This window comes from Labrus mixtus, chromosome 11 (genome assembly GCF_963584025.1).
Source record: "Labrus mixtus chromosome 11, fLabMix1.1, whole genome shotgun sequence".
Taxonomy (NCBI): Eukaryota; Metazoa; Chordata; class Actinopteri; order Labriformes; family Labridae; genus Labrus; species Labrus mixtus.
This window is the reverse complement of record NC_083622.1, coordinates 18,085,824-18,107,587: the sequence shown is the minus strand read 5'-3', so window position 1 is coordinate 18,107,587 and position 21,764 is coordinate 18,085,824. Positions and strand designations below refer to the sequence as shown.

Sequence of the window (21,764 nt, the reverse complement as noted above, 5' to 3'; positions counted from 1 at the left end):
ACGGGTTTGAATCTGACCTGTGGTTCCTTTTCTACATGCTCTTCCCGATTTCTGACTCTATCCACTGTCCTGTCTCTACAATTAAGGCATAAAAAAGCCTCAATTTAAAAGAAAAAAGAAAAAAACCTTTAGCTATTCAATGAATAAAGATGAGATCAACTATATATCTGTCAACATGCAGTCATCAAATATTTGTAAATTAGTTTAGCTTAAAATTAAGTGTCAAAATAAATGAATAAAATTGTCTTATTACTTTTAGCCATACAAATATTTACTCAAAAATGTATGTACGCACTTATATTCTATACAGCATCACCACCTCACCTCACATGACTCACATCAACAATGCTACACACTGTGTGTGTTTTTAATACACCACAAGTGGAAGTGTACATACCTGGTATTATTCTATTATTGTATTTTTTCTCCCTTTATTTAACTGATGTACATATGTTTGATTTTTAACTTCTTGTTATTTTTAATAATTATATTCCTGTTTTCTGTTTTCTTGAGCTGTTGTAATGAAAAAATGTCCCCCATGGGTGATCAATAAAGTTTATCTTTATATTTGATACATTTCCAACAGCAGCACTCCTCTTGAATAGAAAATGTTTTTTTATTTTGTTATTCCAGAGATATTTAGTCTATCCAGCCAGGCTACCAAAAACATATTTTTCAACTCTTATAACAACTACATTTTTTTGGCTTTGTCTTGCACTCTCTTGTTCACTTAATGAGAAAACTTGGTCAAGTCAAAGGATGCTCCTGAAAGTAAAACGTACACTCTTGTGTGTGTGTGTGTATGTGTGTAGACCCTATGCAGAATGTGGTCCAGGTGCTGGAGAAGCAGTACCTGGAGGAGAAACGGACGGCTCTGGAGGAGCAGAGGATGATGTATGAACGAGAGCTGGAGTCACTACGGCAACAGCTGTCGCCTGAGAAGACATCACTACACCACCGCAGCAGCAGCGAGCGGCTTACTTTCCCGACACACACACCACACAGCAAACTGCGGCTGTGGACGGAGGACAGGTTTGTGGACACACACACACACAATGCTGTGGAAATAGTAATAAATGTTTCTGCAGGGTGCTGTTAGTCACTATGTCTGACACCTTCCCCCAGCAGCAGTTTCAGGCGATGAAAATAAGGATATAGATATCGTCGTGTCGATTAGGGTCTTGTTTCTTTTAGTAGGTCATGCAGAGGCTTCAGTAGTAAATCAGTATGTTTCATCACCTGCCTGTTATCATACACCTTTAAGTATGTGATGGCTTTTTAATGACTTTAAAATGACCATTTAATGGTTTTTTTAGTCTACAGTCAAAAACTAGTGTACAATAGTATACAGACTGCTACTGTGAATGAGTGTGTTATCTCTATCATGTCACAGTGTGCTACCTAACAGGTCAGTGTTTCTTCATCTTCATGAATGAATGTCTCTCTGTGCGTGTGTGTGTCTGTCTGTGTGTCTGTGTGTCTGTCTGTGTGTGTGTGCACCAGGGATGAGCTCTTCCGTCAGAGTCTTTCTCGGCTCAGGGAGCAGGTTGTGAAAGCCAACACCTTGGTGCGAGAATCCAACTTTTTGGCAGAAGAGATGAACAAACTGACCGACTATCAGGTCACCCTTCAAATCCCTGCAGCCAACCTCAGCGCCAACCGCAAGGTCATACCCCTAAACCCCCAACGATAACACACCAACACAACACCACCTTACTGAGGGATAGATTACCTCAATTGTAACCTTTTCATTGTGATCTGTTTTATCTTTGAGGCTTTAATTACAAGTCTGAGATGGATACTGAAATATAACAACTTACTAAATCTGTCAACCTGCTTTCATATAGCGTGGAGCAATAGTGAGTGAACCGGCTATTCAGGTGCGGAGGAAAGGGAAGGGGACCCAGGTGTGGACCATTGAGAAGCTGGAAAACAAGCTAGTGGACATGAGAGACCACTACAGGGACTGGAGGGAAGGAGCAGAGGAGACAGTAAGAAACCTTGATGGGAAACAGAAAAGGATAAGAATTAAGAATATATTTTTTGGATCAATTCTTTATTAGTGTTTTTTTTTTATTATTTTTCTCTCAGAATAACAAGGCAAACGGTCATTACTGTGAGCCGTTCTACGAGGCGCAAGAGAATCACAATCTCATCGGAGTAGCCAACATTTTTCTGGAGTGCCTTTTCCATGATGTCAAACTGCAATATGCTGTCCCCATCATCAGCCAACAGGGAGAGGTACGGCTGCTCCAACATAAACACATGAATGCACAGATCAATTATTCACACAGCATTCCAGATTTTTTTTAAACATCCGATCAATATGACAGGATGATGCACCAAAACTTAACTTTAATCAAATGAATAATGTACAACTTAAAATGCATCACAAAAAAGTCCTAAAGTAAGTACTTAGTAAGTCCTAAAACATGAATCCACTCTGAGATGCTCATATAGAGGCAGTAGACTATCAGAGATTATTTTGCTTGAATGTGAGAGATGTTCCTGCCCTGGTCTCACAGGTAGCAGGCAGGTTGCACATTGAGCTGATGCGGGTGAGTGGAGCTGTACCAGAGCGCCTGTGTGGGGGAGACGACTCGTCCGAGAACTCCAGTGAGAGCAGCTGCTACGAGGTGATGGACACCAACGGCGAGATTGTCCACATGACCAAGAGGCTAACCTGCAGGGTAAAAACCGCTTGTTGTTGGATTTCAACAGAGACATTTTGATAGATATTGCTCTACAACGAACTGATGCAAATCAAGGCTAAGGGACTCGGCTCCATCCTCTCTTTTTGCTGCAGGTGCGGATCAGGGAGGCCACTGGTCTGCCGCTCAACCTGTCCAACTTTGTTTTCTGTCAGTACACCTTCTGGGAGCATGGTGAGCCCACTGTGGCTCCTCCCATGGTCAGCCCAGACAGACCTTCCCCTCGAAGCCCAGACGCCCAGTTTACTGTCCAGTTTGATCACTGCAAGGTAAAAGCTAGATCTTTAATGCCTTATATGTAAGTGGTGATCCTTTTTTAAATTCCCTGTTATTACTGTGAGCTCTCCATTCCATTCTTTCTTTTTTCCAGGACTATGTTGTGCATGTGACGGACGAGTTCTTGGAGTTTATATCAGATGGGGCGTTGGCCATAGAGGTGTGGGGTCACCGCTGTGCTGGAAACAAACGCTCACTCTGGGAGTTGGATGCACTGGAGGCGAAGACCCAGACTCTTAGAGACCGGTAAATTTATCCCAAGTTCCTAATCAAACTTTTACACATGTGGGCACACACACCCACACTGACATTTCACACCTCACTGTCTATGGCTGTTGTGTGTTCAAGGTGGAATGAGGTGTCTCGCAGGATCGAGCTGTGGACCTCCATCCAGGAGCTGAATGAGCAGGGGGAGTACTCGTCTGTGGAGCTGCATCCTGGAAAAGACATCAACACGGGTGGAGTCTTCCAACTCCGACAGGTCAGAGAAAATAACTATTAGCACAGTTTCCCTTCTGGTCAGACTGGCTGCCCTACTCACATTTAAGAGGATCATTTGGAATTATGTCATTATTATCAGCCTTGTGCCTGTGGTAATTTGAGAGCTGTATTGTGGGGATTTGTCCGTGCAGGGTCACTCCAGGAGGCTGCAGGTGTGTGTGAAGCCGGTCCAAAACTCAGGCACGCTGCCTCTGCTGGTGGAGGCCATGCTGTCCGTCTCTATCGGCTGTGTGTCTGCTCGCTCCACCAAACTACAGAGACCTCTCGACAGCTACCAGGTCTGTCAAACACCCAAACTAATGTTTGCTCATATTCACACGCTTCTTAGATTATTGTGTTGTCAAAAATAGGATTATGATTTGTACAGAGCTGATCTTACTTTGGAACTGAACAGTGTTTGAGGAACAGTACACTTGTTTCAAGCCCAACAATATTATGCTGATTCAGCCAAAGTGTGTTTAGTCCATCCCTGATTTCGTGCCATGATTGGTTCATCTGGATAGCTGGCACTGATTCTAAAGAAGACCAAGGAATGCCAAACTCATTAGCACTCGTTTGTTTGTTCATGCGCTGATTTGACCTAATTGAGAAAGGAGGCAATGATTTGATCAACTCTAAGTAGTCACGGAATCCATTCTCTAGTTGACAGTGACACATCCCAAAATATTTAAAGAGAAACTCCCTGGGCTTGTTATTGTTTTATTAAATACATGTACTACTCAAAATCAGACACATATGGAGGTACTGTAACGCCGCTGTGAGCTGGTCTGGTCAGGGCCCTCTTTTCTTGTTCCCCTCATTTGACTAAGTGTGTTCTCTCCTGCCAGAGAGAGGTGGAAGAAGATGTGGATAGTTATCAGGTACTCTCTCAGTCTCCTCTTGATGCTGCTCCCCTCACTAGTTCATTCTGCAGCATGAAAGAAGACAACTGATCATGTGTTTGTGACTCGGCCTGTTGCTGAGGGCATGTGAGGCCGGAGGCAAAGGGCCGTGTCTCTACCGACTAAACGAGTGCCTTAATAAACAGCTGTGGCACATGATTTCTGTTGCTGTTATTATCAATCACGCCAACCAGCCTCTGGCAGACCTCTGTGAAAAATACAGTTGTACCCCCATGGCTGAGCTTCCAGTCGGTCTGCCAGGGATCTTGTCCTGCTCTCTCTTGCTTTCCCCCTCTGGTCGAACACACTAATGCTACTGTGCTTGTCACTACTGAAGAGCTGCAGGAATAATACGCCTCATGTAATCACATTGGCATTGCATGGCTGCATGATTTACAGTTCTCTGCATGATGAAAGAGAGCTGAAATCAGATGCATAATATGGTTGCTCTGCCGTTCCCTCAAAAAGGGATCTGCCGTGTGTCCAGGTAGGACTCTGGGCTGTTGTGGCTGCATGTGAGAACATGTTGGTACAAGTTTGAGTGAGTGTGCCGTAGTTGAGTGTATGTGAGTGAGATCTGCAAAGGGGTTATGGGAAAGTTTTGTGTGATTTTGGGAATAAGACCGTAATCTTTCTTCAGCCAAGACACAGCCTGAAGGCTTTCATTTTTCACACATTGGGATTAGGAATGAATAAAAAGGATAAACTTTATTTTGGCTTAGCTAATTTATTAAATTTTGGTGTGTTAAAGACCTTTAGGGTTCTCCCTCAGACAAACAGCCCCGTGCACCCCCACTTTGCCCTGCGAACTCTTTACTGTGACTGGCACCTGATCCTTATTGAGCCGGCGGACAATGATTTTGGTATGTTTCTGGTTCCAGGAGGAAGATCTCAACTGTGTTCGAGAGCGCTGGTCGGAGGCCCTCATCAAACGTCGGGAGTATCTTGATGAACAGATTAAGAAAATCATCAACAAACACGGTGAGTCCTTGACTCTGTGTCAGAGCCACAACATGCTGAAGGACAAGCAGGGTGGGTGATCTGTGTTGACTGTATTTTTAATCCTTTGTTCCTGTGTTGATGTGAACGTATTGTCATTTTTTTTGTATCCAGAGAAGTCAGAGGAGGACATTGAGCGTGAGGCTCGGCTGGTGGAGCAATGGGTCGGCCTCACGGAGGAGAGAAACGCAGTGCTGGTTCCTGCACCTGGCAGTTGCATCCCCGGAGCTCCTGCGGACTGGTAAAAAAAACACACATTCCAAAGCCCGCGTCAGACTCAACTCTTTTTCAGCTTTGTTAACCATTAACATCTAATTCAACTCCATGCAGGACCCCACCTGCAGGAATGGAAGCTCACATCCCTGTACTCTTCCTGGATTTAAATGGTAAGGCAGATACTTACCATGCTTTGTTTAACTGATGTTTCACATCATCATCGAAGGCTGCACAAGCGCTAAACTGTTTTTTTTTACGTCTCCAGCGGATAATCTGACAGTAGTTGAGCAGCTGAGCGGCCCACATGCTGCAGGTGTTAACTCCATCCTGCCCAAAGAGCATGGAAGCCAGTTCTTCTATCTGCCCATCATCAGACACAGCGAGGAGGAGGTGAGCCTTGGTTGTGTCTTTATTGCCCTCCTGTGGCCATAAAAGGAACTCTGTGACACATATGGCATACATACACATTTGGGAATAGTTTCCAGAATTGAGGTCATATTAATAAGACTGTCAAAATAATATCGATTTCCATTAATTATTCACAGAAAAAAATGCATTAAACAAATAAACACAGATTAATCACACTCTGACGCCGTCACAGGTCATACAACTGTAGCTAGAAAATGTGTTAACATGATAAAAAAAACCCATGCTATAAAGGCTTTACTTTTTTTGTCTTATCGATCCAAGAAAGTAAAAGACTAGCCGCGATCGTATATTAAGTCTGCCTTCATCTATCCTCCCCATGATGTGTGCCATTAATCAGGAATAATTTGTCGCAAAGCTTGTAATTATTAAGATTCATTTTTTAACAGCTTGAGAACTTTACATAATACCATTTACATGATACCATGATCACATGATCAAATGCTTAAAAACCCAGAGAGACTTCCAACTACTGGCTTTTCCCTCACTATTTTCTCCACTAAGTGTTCTTTTCATAAACCTACATATCATGTTTTTCCATGTGTGCTTCCTCTAGGGATCTTTGTTGAATGTAGCTGATGTTTACTTCTTTATCTGCTGCTAGAAGTTCTTTTCTCTCAAATGATTGCACACAGACCAGGGCGACGTATCTTTCCTACAATTATGTGTGTAATTGAACAATTACAGAGTCTTAAAGGTGCGTCATGCATTGAAGGAAGCATTTAAAAGAAGACTAATCTTTATTTTTTGATTTGATGTTCTTTTTCGTGCACTAACCATACAGTAATCACTAACCCTCTTTGTTGTGCTTAATTGTGCTGGCGTGTTAGGACAGGACTTCAAACCCACAAATACGGCCCACCTACACTGAAGCCCACTTACACTGTAATCCGCGTGTGCTCTGTCTGTGGATGAATGGGATCTACATAAATAAATCACATCTCTTCTTATTCATTAGGTGTCTGCAGTTTGCTCCTGGGACTCATCCATACACGATTCTGTGCACCTCAACCGTATCACGTCTCCTAATGAACGTATTTATCTGATCATCAAAGCCACGGTGCAGCTCAGCCACCCAGCCTCCATGGAGCTGGTGCTCCGCAAGAGGATCGCTGTCAACATCTACAACAAACAGGTTAATACAGGAGATATGAGATTTCATTAGACAGAGTAAGCCCACAGCAGAGCTAGCCTCTACAGTAATGGGTTTTGTTTTAATGATTGACTTTATTTTGAATTGTTTCCTACAGAGCTTCACTCAGAGTCTCAAGCGGAGAATGTCCATTAAGAACTCGCTTTATTCCTGTGGTGTTACTTATGAGATCGTTTCCAACATACCAAAGGTACATATGTGACTTTCTTGATCCAATACAAGTTGTTATTCTACAGCTGTATCTAACCAAGGCCTGGTGGTGTTTAACTTCAACATCTCTTCCCTCTGCAGGCCTCAGAGGAGTCAGAGGAAAGGGAAACCTTGGCCCTCATGGCTGCTCGCGGGGACAGCGAGGAGACTCGGGATGGAGAAACGTACATTGAGAAGTACACACGGGGAGTTCTGGAAGTGGAGAACATCCTCAGTCTGGAGAAGCTCCGACAGGTACGAGCTACAGTCAACATGTTGACGTAATGTAACGCAAACAGTGTGAACATTTCGCTGTATAAAGTGTATAATGGATGTTAACTGATCCTATTGGGGGTAAACTTTGCGCCTTTTTTCCCCCTCACTGAAGGCTGTGACAGTAAAGGAAGCGCTCACTGCCAAAGGGAGACACCTAAGAAGGAGTATCAGCACACCAAATGTACAGAATGTAATGAAAACATCACTCACCACACTGTCATCTTAAACATACTGTGTGTCAATAACTTTATTTTAAATTTAATTTAACTTAATTTATGACTCTAATAAGAGATTGTTTCTTGCTTTCCAGTCTTCGTGTAGTAAATCAGACCTGACTGGTTTTGAGGATGAAGAGTGTAAGGTATGTAGTTTAATAAATAAGAACGCCTTTGCATGTCATAATTGCTCCCTAGACAATAAAAGTCACACTTTTATGGTTTTTAAAACGCATTATTCTACACCAATCTAAACTGCATTTTGTTGTCTAGGACCACTGTGATCATGGGGACAGCACCAACTGCAATCCCCCAGAGGGCTCACTTTGTAATACACCCATAAAAAGCAAAGAGAATCCAGGTAAGATATAGAAAATCCGCAGCAGCCAATCTGTGTCCTTATGTTATTTGATGTTAGAAACGGCCTGTTTTGAATACATGAAATAACCAGGTTACTGCTGAATGTTCCTGCGCAGGTTTGGTTCCAGAGAGCCCTACGTTTTTCAACTCCAGCCCCTTTAAAGTCCTCTCTCCTCAGCCACCCAAGTTCCTCAAATCTCTGCTGCCCGTCAAAGAGGAGAACAAGGCCAAGAAAGCCCTGGAGGCTCGGCCCCTGCTTGGACAAGAGGTAAGCAGGGAGAGGTTCTCAAGAGGGAGGTATTCTACATCATCGACTCGTTTTGTCAGCCATCCTTCAAGAAAACATTTTTACATTTCATCATGGCATTTTTTTTTTTTACATCAAATTGCACCTCCATAACATTTTTGTGAAAATGACTTTGCAGCTGTTTGGCTGACAAAAAAACAAAAACATGAAGTCACCATCTACTTTGTTTTCATTGAAAGAGCATGACTCACAGGAGCATGATTTCAGCTGTGGATAACCATAACACTAAATGAGACTGAGCTACGGAATTCAGTCTCACATCTGAATTGGATATTTGTGATTAATCATGGCTGTTACAACCATTTAAACTAACCTCGCATTTTTTATTTGCTGTGCTTGAAGTGTACTAGAGACAGTCCTAGCAGTAAAGTGGTTCAGTAAGATGCCAGTTTAGGCCAAAAGAGAGGGAAAAGTTCTCAGAGTATGACTGTTGTTGTACACAAACAACTACAGTCTGATTAAAAGGTCTTTTGTATGCTGTTAGATGATAACACAACTAAAATGTGGCCTACAGACCATAAATATGTGAACCTGACTAAATGATGGTCAGTGGTAGAGCCTGACTAATATTTATCTTTAGAAAGGTACTTTTTTGGGTCAACTTAGACATAGCGCAGTTATATATCTGTTTATGCGTATGTGTTTTACGATATAGCAGGGGAAAATGCTAACAGGGATTTCAGAAAGGTAATTTCATAGTTTTACCTGATAAATGTGCTCTTACTCCATAGTTTTAGGCTTTTGGGGCCTTTAGTAGAGTAGCAGGACAAAGGATAGAGTTGGAGAGAGAGAGAGAGAAATGATATGCAATGCTCTCAGCACTGTGTACAGACAGCTAAGCCTACAGTGAAGAATTTGTTTACACATGATGTTAAATATTATTTAAGCAGGTTATTAGTTACAAAAATGCCTACTTTTGCATATTTGTGAACAATGCAATAATATTGCAACAAACAAATGTACAATATCAACCACGATATCGGTAATCTTAGATGTTATCCCTCTCTAATTGGTAATAGTATCAGTTTAAACATTTCAATTAAAGGTTTAGGAAATCATTAAGGACCTGATGCACACAAGTGTTGGTACAATAAGAAGTACAGTTACTCACTGTTTAGACACTTCAAGCACTGTTTCTGTCAAATAATTACCTGCATGGCACTGACTGTGTAACTGGCCTGCCCAGCTCCAAGCATGTTGTGTGTGTGTGTGTGTGTGAAGTGTTTGCTGTTGTTCTGACCCATCCACAGAGCATGCGCTCATGTGTGGACAGCACTGCACTGCTCCCCCCTCCCTGCTCCTGGCACCGGCCCAGGGCAGGCAGCGAGGGCCACTGCACGCCTTCCACCTCCACCTCCACCCTCACCTCCACTCCCACCAGCAGACAGCTCAGCCGCACACTGCCGCTCACTGCTGTAAGTGCTACACACGCCAGCACACTCGGCTCTGAGGGTAAATGTTATAGTTTTAAACACACACACATACACTCTGTTATATGTTGAAGGAAGACTTACACTGCTGAGTGCTTATATTCACACTACAATGACTTGCTTTAAAAGTGACACACCAATTCCTCTTCTGAAGCTTTCCAGAAGTAGGTTTAAACACTTTCAGACTCATTCAAATTTCAATTGTTTTATGTTTTATTTCCAACAGTGGGTAAATTAAAAATATAAACTTAAAGAAGGGTGAAAACCAAAAAATGATTGCAGGTATCCTGAGCAACACATTAACCTGGAAGAGGTTGGTCAGGGGATTCTCATTTTCTGAATGTCAAAATGTCCATGCAAAAGTCCTTGTATAACAAAGTTTCTATAGTCAGCACTGGACACAAAAGAAAGCTATTTTGTTCCCCAAGAACTTGACATTATGTATAAATACTTTTTTAATGGCAGAGAGAACAGAAAATAACATTTTAACAAAACAGTTGCCACGATGCATTTTCACTCTTCCTTTACATTCAGGTAAAATATCAAATAATGTTAGTGTTAATGTCTTTTTTTTTTGTAGGTGCACTTTATGGTTTATTATCTAGGCCTCACTCAATTCCAGCATCACCAGTGAGTAGTGACACATAGGTTTAGATGGCAGCTGATGATCACATTGGATTTCAAGGAGTCTGTAGTTAAATGCTCAGGACTACAGACATGTGACAGCAGCTTTTACAATGTTTTCACTCTGCCTCATTTCACTGGTAAAACAATCATGTGAAACCCTATACAGATATGCAATATCTGAGCACAGCAGACTCATCATTCATACACGATATACATGCTCCATTATCACATTTTATGCCATTTTTTCATTGACTTCATTCCCTTGTAAAAAAAAGTCTTTGTCTAGATGCTCCTCACAGGCTTTAGCTAACATCATGTGTGGTGGGATATCTTTTTGTCCTGCTTCCGTTGTTTCCATCAGCAGGACTCTGAGGATGAGGAGACCCCTGTGGACATGATGCTGAATCTCGATCGGAGCGCTCAGGACCACAGCAGCTTCCATCCTTACATCCCAGAAGACTTCGCAAACTTTGAGATTTACAACGCCACTCTGGAGAGCCAGGATGGCTTTCTGTCCTCCCGCTTTGACTCAAAGGGAAGCCGGTGTGGAGGTGGGGGTGGGGAGAGGGAGGTGCCTCGAAGCCCCACGACCAGCAGCTGCACCAGTGGCTACTTTTCACACAGTGCCTCCAACGCCACTTTGTCTGACATGCCGTTCAGTGCCAGCGAGAGCTCCGACCACCTCAGCTGCACCTCCAGAGACACCCAGGACCCCGCTGGCAGCCATGCTGGAAGAGGCTGCACCCAAACCAAAAGTGTTTCTGCAGGGACTGACACCCAGCAGGTCCCTCTCTCTGCAGGCGGGGATCCGGATCTGCTCAGTCAACCTGCCTCCTCTCCTGTCAGAATCCCTAACTGCACAGACAAGCAGGAAACATATCCTCTGCCTCATGACTTTGTACTCAGTGCCAGTCAGGAGTTCACTGACTTTAAAGGTGCTGAAGACAGTATAGGAGACGGGGAATTAGCATGTTTTACTGAAGGATGGGAACAGAAAGGATTGGAGTCCTCTACAGACAAGCAAAAGGAACCACATAACTTAGAAACATGTGATACAGGCAATAAAAACCTCTCTGATATCTCTGTAATTATAGATACATCTGATCCTGAAAACACTTCTATATTCAAATGTCCAAATATTACAAACACTATCCCACTATCTGTGCCTGACAAAGTCCCAGCTCCATCTCCAGCGTCATCGTCCCCAGTCACACTGTTATCCACAGCTCCATCCTCAGCTCCAACTCCTCGGGCAGGAGGGGAACCTCCAATCCAGGAGCCAGCTCAGGGAGATCTGCCCCACGGGAGTCCCTGTCCCAGCCCGAACCCCAGCAGCGCAGAGCCCTCGGGCGATTCCAGCGGAGATGAGAGCACCCCTGTGGCTCAGCTTCCTGACTGGATGGCCCCTGGCGAGCTGGTGTGGGTGGGGAAGAGGAGAGGAACGGTCCACTATGTCGGAGGAGTGGAGTTTGCTAAGGGGATCTGGATTGGAGTGAAGCTGGACATGGCAGTGGGTGAGTCTCATTATAGGTTTTGCTGAAATACAACTTTATGTTAGTGGAGTGTGACAGATACATGTATGTGATGGTGAAATTATAGCCTGACATACTGTTTACTGAGACTGAAATAAAGTGGCATCACTTAATTCGTCCACCACAGTGCAGTGACAAGTATTTTTATAGAAATTGTAGGAATCCTCTTTTAAGATTATCACAGAAATCAAATGATTAAAAACACATAGCTTTGTTGTGTTGGAGTCATCAACATATTGCGGGTTTGTGATTCAGGCCTTCACATCAGCCTTTAAAAGCAAAGTACCTCAGGCTCAAATGTTTAGTGTAGAAAAGAAAGTTGCATGTCTTTGCCTCTTGTGTATCAAACACTGTTGTGACACTCTATTCTTTTTGTAGGTAAGCACAACGGGACTGTACAGGACAGAGTCTACTTCCGCTGTCCCCCGGGCCACGGTGTGTTTGTGAAGCCATCTCGCCTCACCAGGGGACCACCCAACATGGACACAGAACCTCAGACTCTGATCAGATAGGACCCAGAGATGGACCGGCTTCCTTATGAATGGCAGGGACCATGAGGGTGGGTCCTCAGACCTAGTGCCTAAAACCTCTCCTTCGATCCCTTTGACCACTCAAGCCTCCGAGCTGATATATTCTGTAGATCTCTGCTTTCTTAAAGCATTTCTGACCTGTGCATTGATGAAGGTATATCCAATCTACTGTCCACTGAACATTCACTATGCACATATCTGGGTTTTTTACATGGTGATATTTTTGATAGAGAACTTTTAACTGGGAGTCCATATGGAAGTATTACCCTCATACCTTTTCTTACATTGGTTTCTGAGCGTTATATGTAATATTTTTGTAAGAGAATACATCCTCCCCTGAGGCTCATAATGGAGAAATCTGAGAAATGAAGAATAAGAATGTACTACTGTTAATAAAATCATTGATATTTACATCAATATGATACGTCAGGGGTAACCAAAGAACTACGGTTCCATGTCTGCTGTTATAAGTAATATGTTATTTTTCTAATGTGCTTACGTGGAGATAAATATATTATATATATATATATCTGTGTAAAAGTCAAGCTTAGTGCCATATCTCTTGGAGTAATGTCACATACCCTGAACAGAGGACAAACTGCAAAACCCTGAGCTCAGTGTCTGACTGCAGTTCTGATGTTTTATTATCCTGTTGAAGTACTGTAACACTGTGGAAGAAATAATCCCCATCCAGCATGAGACTGTTTGCTGTTTGAAAGCTTGCACTGGAAAGGTTTTTTTTTTTTGAGGGTTCACCGACTGTCTTCCATTTTGAACCGATGACATGCTTTCCAAGTGACTGAGAAACCATTTCTAATCACATTAACCTGAGGAACAAGTCCAAGGCCGGGATATACTGATGCCTTCATGTCCTGTTTTTACAAAGGCAGGAAGAAAACCCCTAAGAAACTCATCGAATACTTAAACAAGTTGGCTAAGTTTTAAACTAACTATGGACCTAAACCTGTGTATGGATATCATCATGTCCAGGGGCATTTAAAATGCCATCCAGACTGAATATTTGACCACCTTTTTACCTTATTGTCCATCTGCGATATACATTTAAATGGACTGATATATAACACTACATGTTACAAGGTACTCAACAATGCATTTTTTTTCTCTCATGGAGGATGGGATGAATGCGTAATGGACATATCAGGTGACGAAAGACAGTGCACAAGTATTTTAGTGGTGAAGAAGAGATGAACTTGTGTTTGAATGGAAGTGGTGAACTGTGGAACTGACTAGAACTTGTTATCTGTCCGAGCTGTAAAGTCGAGTAAATGAAACCAACCCAAGACCTTACTTTAAAGAAGAGAACAAAGCTGCTCTCCCTCATAAGGAGCTGTAAATAGAAATGTATTTGAACATAGTATTTACACTATTATAATGTACAGCATTGTATTTATAATGTATCTCAAACTGTTTGAATTGGTACAAGATGTTCTAGAATAGAACATTTACAACCAGAGTGGTGTGTTGACTCTTCATTTGGCTTGTTCAAGTTCACCTTTGTTTGTATATTTTTTTATGTTTCAAGAGTAAAGCATTATATTTTAGTACAGCGGGAAGTTCACAGTTTTTGCATCTAGGCGCCTAGATAAAAGCCCCTTGACGGCAACATTTAAGAAAAACAATTTAGAGATTTGTGGTAAATTGCTAAAATGTTCACATCCATTTGTAAATTAACTTCAATATGATCCCGCTTTAAATGATTCTATTATGGATTCTGTTGTACAAGAAAATGTTTGAGGTCACCATAGGCTGTTTTGCTTCAGCCAAGCTCTGTACACACAACATACCAGTGGATTTAGTATTCACCACTTTGTGTTTTGGATCGGACGTCTACAGTGAAGTCTCCAGTCACTCTCAGATTTATAGCCATAACTGACGACTTTAAGGTAAACAAAATAAACATGTCAACATGCTGTAATTTAAGATGATGCAGGCCTCTGTTGACCAATCATAGATGGCTCCATGTTGGACCCTTTACGAACACTACTTCTGTTTAGTCACTATTAGTTGTGCAATTGACTGTTGTTTAAATTGCATGGTCCTCCCAGGATGTTTCATAAGGAGGCTGGTGGTGTCAGATGTCTAATTTTATTACATTTAACTTAACTTTAATGTCCCCATGGGGTTGAATTTCATGTGTTCAAAACGTGTGCCTAATTAGTATTTATTTCCAGCAATTTATTCAGTAGCAATGTCTAGGAAAAGCCCATAGACCCTAGACTTTAGATCAGAAATCTAACAAATTCTTATTTTTTAAACACACTAAACTGACATTAAGGACATAAAATTTTTTAATGATATAATACTACTTGTAAACAAAATATAGGCCTACTACCGTGCAGTGTGGGGTTGTGAGTCAGCAAAAAAGAAAAGGGGGGAAAAGACGGACAGAATGCAGCTTACAGTATGAGTTCTGACTGTGGGGTCGTATTTGTTTTAAACAACACTTTTATCTACACACCGAGAACAAATAACTTTTTAATTTTACTTTTGTTTCTTCTCAAACTCAGCTCTGCAATCTGTGGCTGTCATTAACTGTGCTGGAGTTTTTTGGGTTTTTTTTTTTTTTTTTTCATTCTGTGTCCCTGTCTCTGTTTTAGCAGCTGTGCGACAGTAGGTAGCCTGAGCACAGTGTGGTGGTCTGGATCTGGGTGGAGTTAAGTATCTGTGTCACACACTGGTGGCAACTGCGAAGTCTCCCGCAACAAACTAACAGGTGTCCTCCACCTCCTCCTCCAGTCACATCACAGGGGGGCTGTGTGTCCACGCTCTCTCTCTCTCTCTTTCTCTCTCTCCGGCAACTGATCTGAACGCGTCTCCTCACTCCATTTCGACTTAACAACTTTTATAAAAGAACTTTTCACACACCTCCACAAATGATGCACTCGGCGCAGAAAGACACCACGTTCACAAAGATCTTTGTGGGAGGTCTTCCTTATCACACGACTGACTCCAGTCTGAGGAAATACTTCGAGGTGTTTGGAGACATCGAGGAGGCTGTTGTCATCACAGATCGACAGACGGGGAAATCCAGAGGTTATGGATTTGTAAGTAGCCGGGGGGCAGCGGGCTGTTTTGAGTTGCCATTTCTAAGTTGCTTTGAGCACGTGCACAGTCGGGGGATATGGCCAGCTGATCCAGTATGGGCATCCAAAAGAAGAGTCGGTTAAACTGTTTCCTCCTCTGTTTGACAGCTTGTTTTAATTGGGTTATCTGTTACTGTTGAAGAAATGTGACAAACACGACTCAGAACCAGTGGAATTGCCTTAAAAAAAAGATCTTACTTCTCTTCTATGGGCCTAAAAGCGTGTGACCTGTATTCGTGGGTTCCACCTGGGCACATTGACCAAGCTGTAGAATAGAACATCTTCTTTAGCTTAATTTAAAATGTGCTCTTTTCCTTTATTTCCAGGTGACCATGGCGGACCGGGCCTCTGCTGACAGAGCATGCAAGGACCCCAACCCCATAATAGACGGCAGGAAAGCTAATGTAAACCTGGCCTACCTGGGGGCTAAACCAAGGGTCATCCAGCCAGGTGAGGGACTGAACCATGGCTTTAATCCAAACTTAGATGACACAGCAACTAACAATGTCTTCAAAATCCTCCCTATGACATTGGAAAAGAATCCGCACTTAAACCACACTTCTAACTGGTCCAAATTTCTGTTTTCGTTCCAGGATTTGCATTTGGCGTGCCTCAGATCCATCCAGCATTCATCCAAAGACCTTATGGGTATGTGAAGCTGCATAAATCCACTTTCTCTCACATAAATCTGTTTATATATTGTGAAAAGAAAAACGTTTTGTCACTGTAATGTCCTGATATGATCTGATAGTTGTTGTTAACTTGACATTTATCATTGCCTCCACCTGTTAAATCCTGAATGAGGACATGTGAGTGTTGATGTGTGCCTCTCTGCTTGGCATTGACTGTGAAGGAAGTGAACATAAGCCACTGCAGGACTTGACTTGATGTTGTCTATCTCTCTCTGATCTGACAGGCTCGGTAACGGTTAAAATAGCTGATGAGGGGACATGATGATTTGAGGAATAGCTGAGTCTGCATTGGGCAGAGCACTAAAGTGTTACCTGTAATCTCTGACATACACAAACAAACTCAAATGGTGACTAGATGCATGGAAGTATTTCTTTCTTTTTTTTTTTCAGTTTTGGATAGTACATAGAGTTGTGTGTGCCTTGTTTTCAGTATGATGTGGTGTTCAGCTTAACTGTGTGCTTATTTCCACTTGCAGTGGGGGGAGTGGGGGTTTAAAGACGTTTTTTTTGTGCAGATTTTGTGAGGGTTTTTTTATACAGGGAGCTGTAACTCTGTAATGGAGTGTTGATTCTTTTACACCTTTAATGATTGATTTGTGCTTTAGCCTGTGGTTTATTTTTCTATTCACTCCAGTCTCGAGTTAACATCGTTGATTGTTGATGTTTTGTTGTCAAAAGGGGGCTGATGATCACTCAGTTTGTTGATTTCAAACTTGGTCCCCTGCAACAAAACAAACACTGGCTTGCATGCTGGAGTTCCTTTTCAGTTTCCTTACCCATGATGCTGTGTTGTTGGTTTTTTATTAACCCTTTGCTTTCACTCTTGGCTTACATTTTTCAGGTACACAATACTGAGAATATCTTTTTCTGAAGGAAAAAGAAAATCCCCGTAGTGTATTTTTTCTCACTACTATAGCAGGTGTTACATAACAATCAAATTTCAGTGATAAAAAATAAACGATAGATGCAGTTTTGGATTCATTCTTTAGCTCTGCAATGCACAAAGAGGCATTTTTTAAACATGGGCTCAAATGTTCCCTGTACTATAGTTTGGAGACAGAGATCTTAGTGGCACTTTAAGGCAGCAGCTGGTGGCTACAGTGATCTCCACGGCCTCTCAAATTCAGATGGAAAATAGGAGTCACTCGGCAGAGCTGTTAATAATGTATGGCACGGACGAGGCTGCTGGCCTGTGAACAACAGGTGGGCCGTGACATGTGCCCATGAATCCTTTTGGTTATGTGCTTGGGATTACCCATGTGTCTTGGTGATTTACAAAGCACCTTTATTTAGCCCCCGACCACAAAATGTTCATCCCATATCTTTCAATAGAGATGGCTTAAGTCAGCTGTGCCCTTTTAACCCTGGGGCCGTTTCTAGAAAAACAATGTCCTGGCACAAAGAATGCTTACCAGCAGGTTAGCTTCTACAGTTTCAAGCTTTAAATTATTCACATGCTTATGTTTAAAACATTGTCTGCGATCATGATGCAGCTAGAGAAAAAGAAAAGGTTGCCTCATTGTGGATATCTCTGTAATACAGGCACAACTTTCTAAACAACCAGGATTCTTTCAGTCTGATAATAAAAGTAGTAAATGCTGGAAAGTCACAGAGAGAGTGAGGTGGCGTAGGCAGCCATTACAGTTGACGAGTGCCCTGCCATGTGTTAGTGAAGGAGATCAGCTTGTCCTTTGGAGATGACAAGGGGAGCAAAAATAGCATGCTTCCAGCCTCCCTTGTCAATCAAGTTGGCGTGTGTATGTTTGTGTGGGGGTGTATGCCAGTAAGTGGGGGAGGGGGTGCTTGTCTATGGACAGATATAACAGTTTCACACCTGCTCCTCAGTATATTTACTGAAGGTGACTTCAACACAAGTTTAAAGTGGGGCCAAACCTACCCAGAAACCAAAGGTTGGATTAATCCAACTATACTCTGGTCTAGTACAGTAAGAGGGTTTTGCTTTCCAATGGAGCGCTCCTACTCTTACACCATTTCTTACTTTTACTCACATAAAGAAAGAAAAAAAGGGTTAACTTAAAACTCATTAATAAACCAATAAATCAGCCACTTGTTAAAATACGCTTTTGTTAATTCATTGCAATGCAGTGTACTGCAATCTGTAGCTGCTCCAATCTGAAGAATTCAAAGGTCTTTTTACCCTATTTTTGTGTGTTTGTGGACCTATTAACATGTGTGGGCATGCCTGTATTTGTGGTGTTGTTGTGACCGGATGTGGACAGAACATCCACTTCTTCTCCTGATATGTTGTGGTTTTGTGCGATAAGCTCGCATTTTGTCAAACACCGTTTTGAGTTCAACCTTTTGGGTGCAGAGCTGGGCTGTATCTTCTTTTAATGCTGTGTTTCAGATTCAGGTGCTTTTTTGATTTGAAGCTGCGCTTGTGTTTCTTTTTTGGTTTTGCTGCTTCCTAAACTTTTCATTTCTATGTAGGGTTTTCAGTCTTTAATGAATGGATTTGCTGTGTTCTGAGGACTGGATTGACGTATTAGTGGCGCCTGCTTTTCAGTTTCAGGGTTGGAAAGATGACGAGCTGTGGCTCTGCTTTGACCCTGTTTGTTCTTGTGTCCTACAGAGTACCTGCCCACTACGTGTACCCACAAGCCTTTGTCCAACCCAGTATGGTGATCCCTCATGTGCAACCTTCTGCAGCTTCAGCAGCAACAGCTGCTGCTGCCACTTCTCCATACCTTGACTATACTGGAGCAGCTTACGCCCAGTACTCTGCGGCTGCTGCTGCCACTGCTGCTGCAGCTGCTGCATATGAGCAGTATCCGTACGCTGCCTCACCAGCACCAACAAGCTACATGACCACAGCAGGGTATGGTTACACTGTCCAGCAGCCACTAGCCACTGCTGCAACCCCCGGAGCTGCTGCTGCTGCTGCGGCCTTCAGCCAGTACCAGCCTCAGCAGCTGCAGACAGACCGCATGCAGTGAAACCAGGAAAAGTACCTTAAAGGAAGAAAGCACAGGAGGTCACACCCCTACCGTGAAGAGGGAAACATGAGGCAAGGGAAGACCGACGAGGTTGAATGATGGTTGTCACTCCCAGGTTTTGACTTAGCAGTTCTTCTACCAAAGAGCCCGAACAAAATCACCAAAACATGTGGAGACAAATGAGTCATTACTGTTAATTTTGTGAGATCAGTATTTTGTCATTATTGAATATTTAATATTTATTCAGCAGTAAAATATTTAACTTTAATTGAAGGACACTCACTTACCCTTATGTCAACCATTACTAGATTCTCTAGTGTATATATATATTGCAGTGGAATTTGTAAAGAAAAAATCCCCAGTACATTCATGTCTTATAATCCAGTTTCTTCCCCAACACTTTGAAAAAACAAAAACACTTAGAAACATTTGATTGCATGCCAGACCATCATGCAAGCTGAATTATTTCATAGTTTTGGAACAATTGTTCGGTAGAGCTATGCAGACATTGATAAAGCAGTCAGTGTTTAGTTTGGATTCTTTCCTATTTTATAACAGTTTGGTGTGAGATAGTTTAGACACCTTTGTATGTACGACAAAATGCTGGAGTGACAGCTGAAGCTCCCGCTTTAAACTGCACCTCAAGCAAGCTCAGCAAATGGGAAGAACCATTGTTGAATGTGAATCTCTCATTTTCATTTTGATTAAATATTTCATAATGTGCCTTTTTAAATTATGCTATTTATGTATTTATTATGGAGCCTTACAGTTAAAAAAAAAAACCCACTTTGTTTTGTGTTCATGTCAGTATGAAGCCTACTATAGAACTTTTCCACATGTGCTGCTGCATTCTGATCAAGAGCAAATGAAGGATGTCTAAACTAGGCTCGACAAAGCAGAACACTGTGTATGAAGAACAAAATATGTGTGGAAGCAAAAAGTCCAGGAGTTTCTGTTTTCTGTAGATTTGATGTTGTCGTCTCGAATAGATTCTTAATTCTTTAATATCTCTTTTTATACTTGAGCAGTTTGATAAAGGACGCTGTGAAAACTGTTGACTTTATAAAGTTTTTTTTACATTTGGTGTCATTAGACATTAGATGTTTTCTAATGCAAGGAATTCACCTTTCCCCCCTTGCACTTTCTAATGCATGACTCAAAATAATGCAAACCTTTTAATAAGTGAAATAAAAGGAAATCTAACTTTAGCTTCTCCATCGTGTAATGTTGTTTTTGCCCACTGCCTTTGATTTGCTTGATGAAATGATTTAATGGAGAATACAATGATACAAAACTGTTACAGATGGGACATTAATGTATGCACCATGATATCCCTATATCACCTTCTGTCCATCTACAATTCTAATCATTGCTTTTCATGTTATATGTTTAACTTGAATGATCATCTCGTAGCATGAGAATGAAATTCTAAACAATCACAAGAAGAGATCAACACCAAAATGGTAAAATAATCCTATGTTTCAGAAGACCCATGTCACTGCCTACTATCAAATCACACTTTATTGTAAATGTATCTACACTTGAAACACTGTTTGACAGATGAATGCATGCTTCTGTTCACGTTTAGAATCTGCAAAGATAAATGTGAAGCTTCCTATTATTCCCAGCTGGATCCACCTTACCACATCACACAGCTGTGGTAAATATAGAAGCTGCACAACATACACCATAATGTAAGAGCCATTTGCAATAATAATGTGAAGTGTTTTGAAGGGCTAAAGTTGAACTTCATACAGCATTATCTCAACTCCCTTGTGTCTGAATAGACTGTGTTAAAGCCCCCATTGTCCTTCTCCTGCTTCTACACCTGTTGACAAGCCTTCATGATACACCCCCACATGTGTGTCTATGCAGAGCTGTGTGCTGGACACGTGTTGTGACCTCTCTGGGGTATGACAGAGGGGCATGTGGGTAACTCTCTGGCAGGTCCAGTGGAACTTATGTTGTCTAGAGACCCTTCCTGGTGGGCCCTGGGTTTTTCTCCTGACACCTACTGGCTCACTTTGTTAACTTCTTGTTGTCGTGAATTTTTCCACTAAGACTCATTTCCTTTTTTAGGCACTTTTTCACGACGACTTCAAGCATTTTCAAAATGACCTAAACAGTTCATGAAGTCACGGACATTTCCATGTAACGTAATGTTTACAGTCTATGGTTCATGACTGTCGGAGTTAGGCTGCAGCTTTCACGCCAAATATATAAAATATATATATATAAATAAATAAATCCACCGTGGGAAGACATGCAAGCTACAGATAGTCAAAGAAGCATCCAATGTGCTCGTATCATATGCAGTTATTTATTGTTGATGCAAACATTTTTACAATCGACCTGCTCGTGTAATGTAAATCACAAACAGAG

The 21,764-nt window shown here is 42.0% G+C and overlaps 2 protein-coding genes across 8 annotated transcripts in view; both read left to right on the top strand.

The window, feature by feature from the left end:
• Positions 1 to 14,103, top strand: part of kif13a (kinesin family member 13A) — a 38,260-nt gene extending 24,157 nt beyond the window's left edge. The window contains exons 17-40 of one of the 7 annotated variants that reach the window (XM_061050471.1): positions 813 to 1,032; positions 1,504 to 1,666; positions 1,848 to 1,991; positions 2,092 to 2,241; positions 2,526 to 2,690; positions 2,807 to 2,980; positions 3,082 to 3,233; positions 3,336 to 3,468; positions 3,620 to 3,766; positions 4,316 to 4,348; positions 5,251 to 5,350; positions 5,483 to 5,609; positions 5,699 to 5,754; positions 5,850 to 5,974; positions 6,969 to 7,145; positions 7,261 to 7,353; positions 7,455 to 7,607; positions 7,741 to 7,818; positions 7,939 to 7,989; positions 8,117 to 8,204; positions 8,320 to 8,471; positions 9,761 to 9,925; positions 10,932 to 12,081; positions 12,478 to 14,103. In XM_061050471.1, the coding sequence (XP_060906454.1) occupies positions 813 to 1,032; positions 1,504 to 1,666; positions 1,848 to 1,991; positions 2,092 to 2,241; positions 2,526 to 2,690; positions 2,807 to 2,980; positions 3,082 to 3,233; positions 3,336 to 3,468; positions 3,620 to 3,766; positions 4,316 to 4,348; positions 5,251 to 5,350; positions 5,483 to 5,609; positions 5,699 to 5,754; positions 5,850 to 5,974; positions 6,969 to 7,145; positions 7,261 to 7,353; positions 7,455 to 7,607; positions 7,741 to 7,818; positions 7,939 to 7,989; positions 8,117 to 8,204; positions 8,320 to 8,471; positions 9,761 to 9,925; positions 10,932 to 12,081; positions 12,478 to 12,611 (4,130 nt within the window). In that variant the 3' untranslated portion in view covers positions 12,612 to 14,103. Of the gene's footprint in view, positions 1 to 812; positions 1,033 to 1,503; positions 1,667 to 1,847; positions 1,992 to 2,091; positions 2,242 to 2,525; positions 2,691 to 2,806; positions 2,981 to 3,081; positions 3,234 to 3,335; positions 3,469 to 3,619; positions 3,767 to 4,315; positions 4,349 to 5,250; positions 5,351 to 5,482; positions 5,610 to 5,698; positions 5,755 to 5,849; positions 5,975 to 6,968; positions 7,146 to 7,260; positions 7,354 to 7,454; positions 7,608 to 7,740; positions 7,819 to 7,938; positions 7,990 to 8,116; positions 8,205 to 8,319; positions 8,472 to 9,731; positions 9,926 to 10,928; positions 12,082 to 12,477 lie in introns of those variants that run through there. The other 6 variants (XM_061050470.1, XM_061050472.1, XM_061050474.1 and 3 more) reach the window with 6 other exon arrangements.
• Positions 14,104 to 15,373: 1,270 nt separating this feature from the next.
• Positions 15,374 to 20,590, top strand: rbm24b (RNA binding motif protein 24b). Its single transcript, XM_061050469.1, has 4 exons — positions 15,374 to 15,694; positions 16,060 to 16,183; positions 16,327 to 16,381; positions 19,019 to 20,590. Exons 1-4 carry the CDS (start codon positions 15,524 to 15,526, stop codon positions 19,380 to 19,382), a joined length of 714 nt encoding a protein of 237 aa, XP_060906452.1. The 5' UTR covers positions 15,374 to 15,523; the 3' UTR covers positions 19,383 to 20,590.
• Positions 20,591 to 21,764: the final 1,174 nt, after the last annotated feature.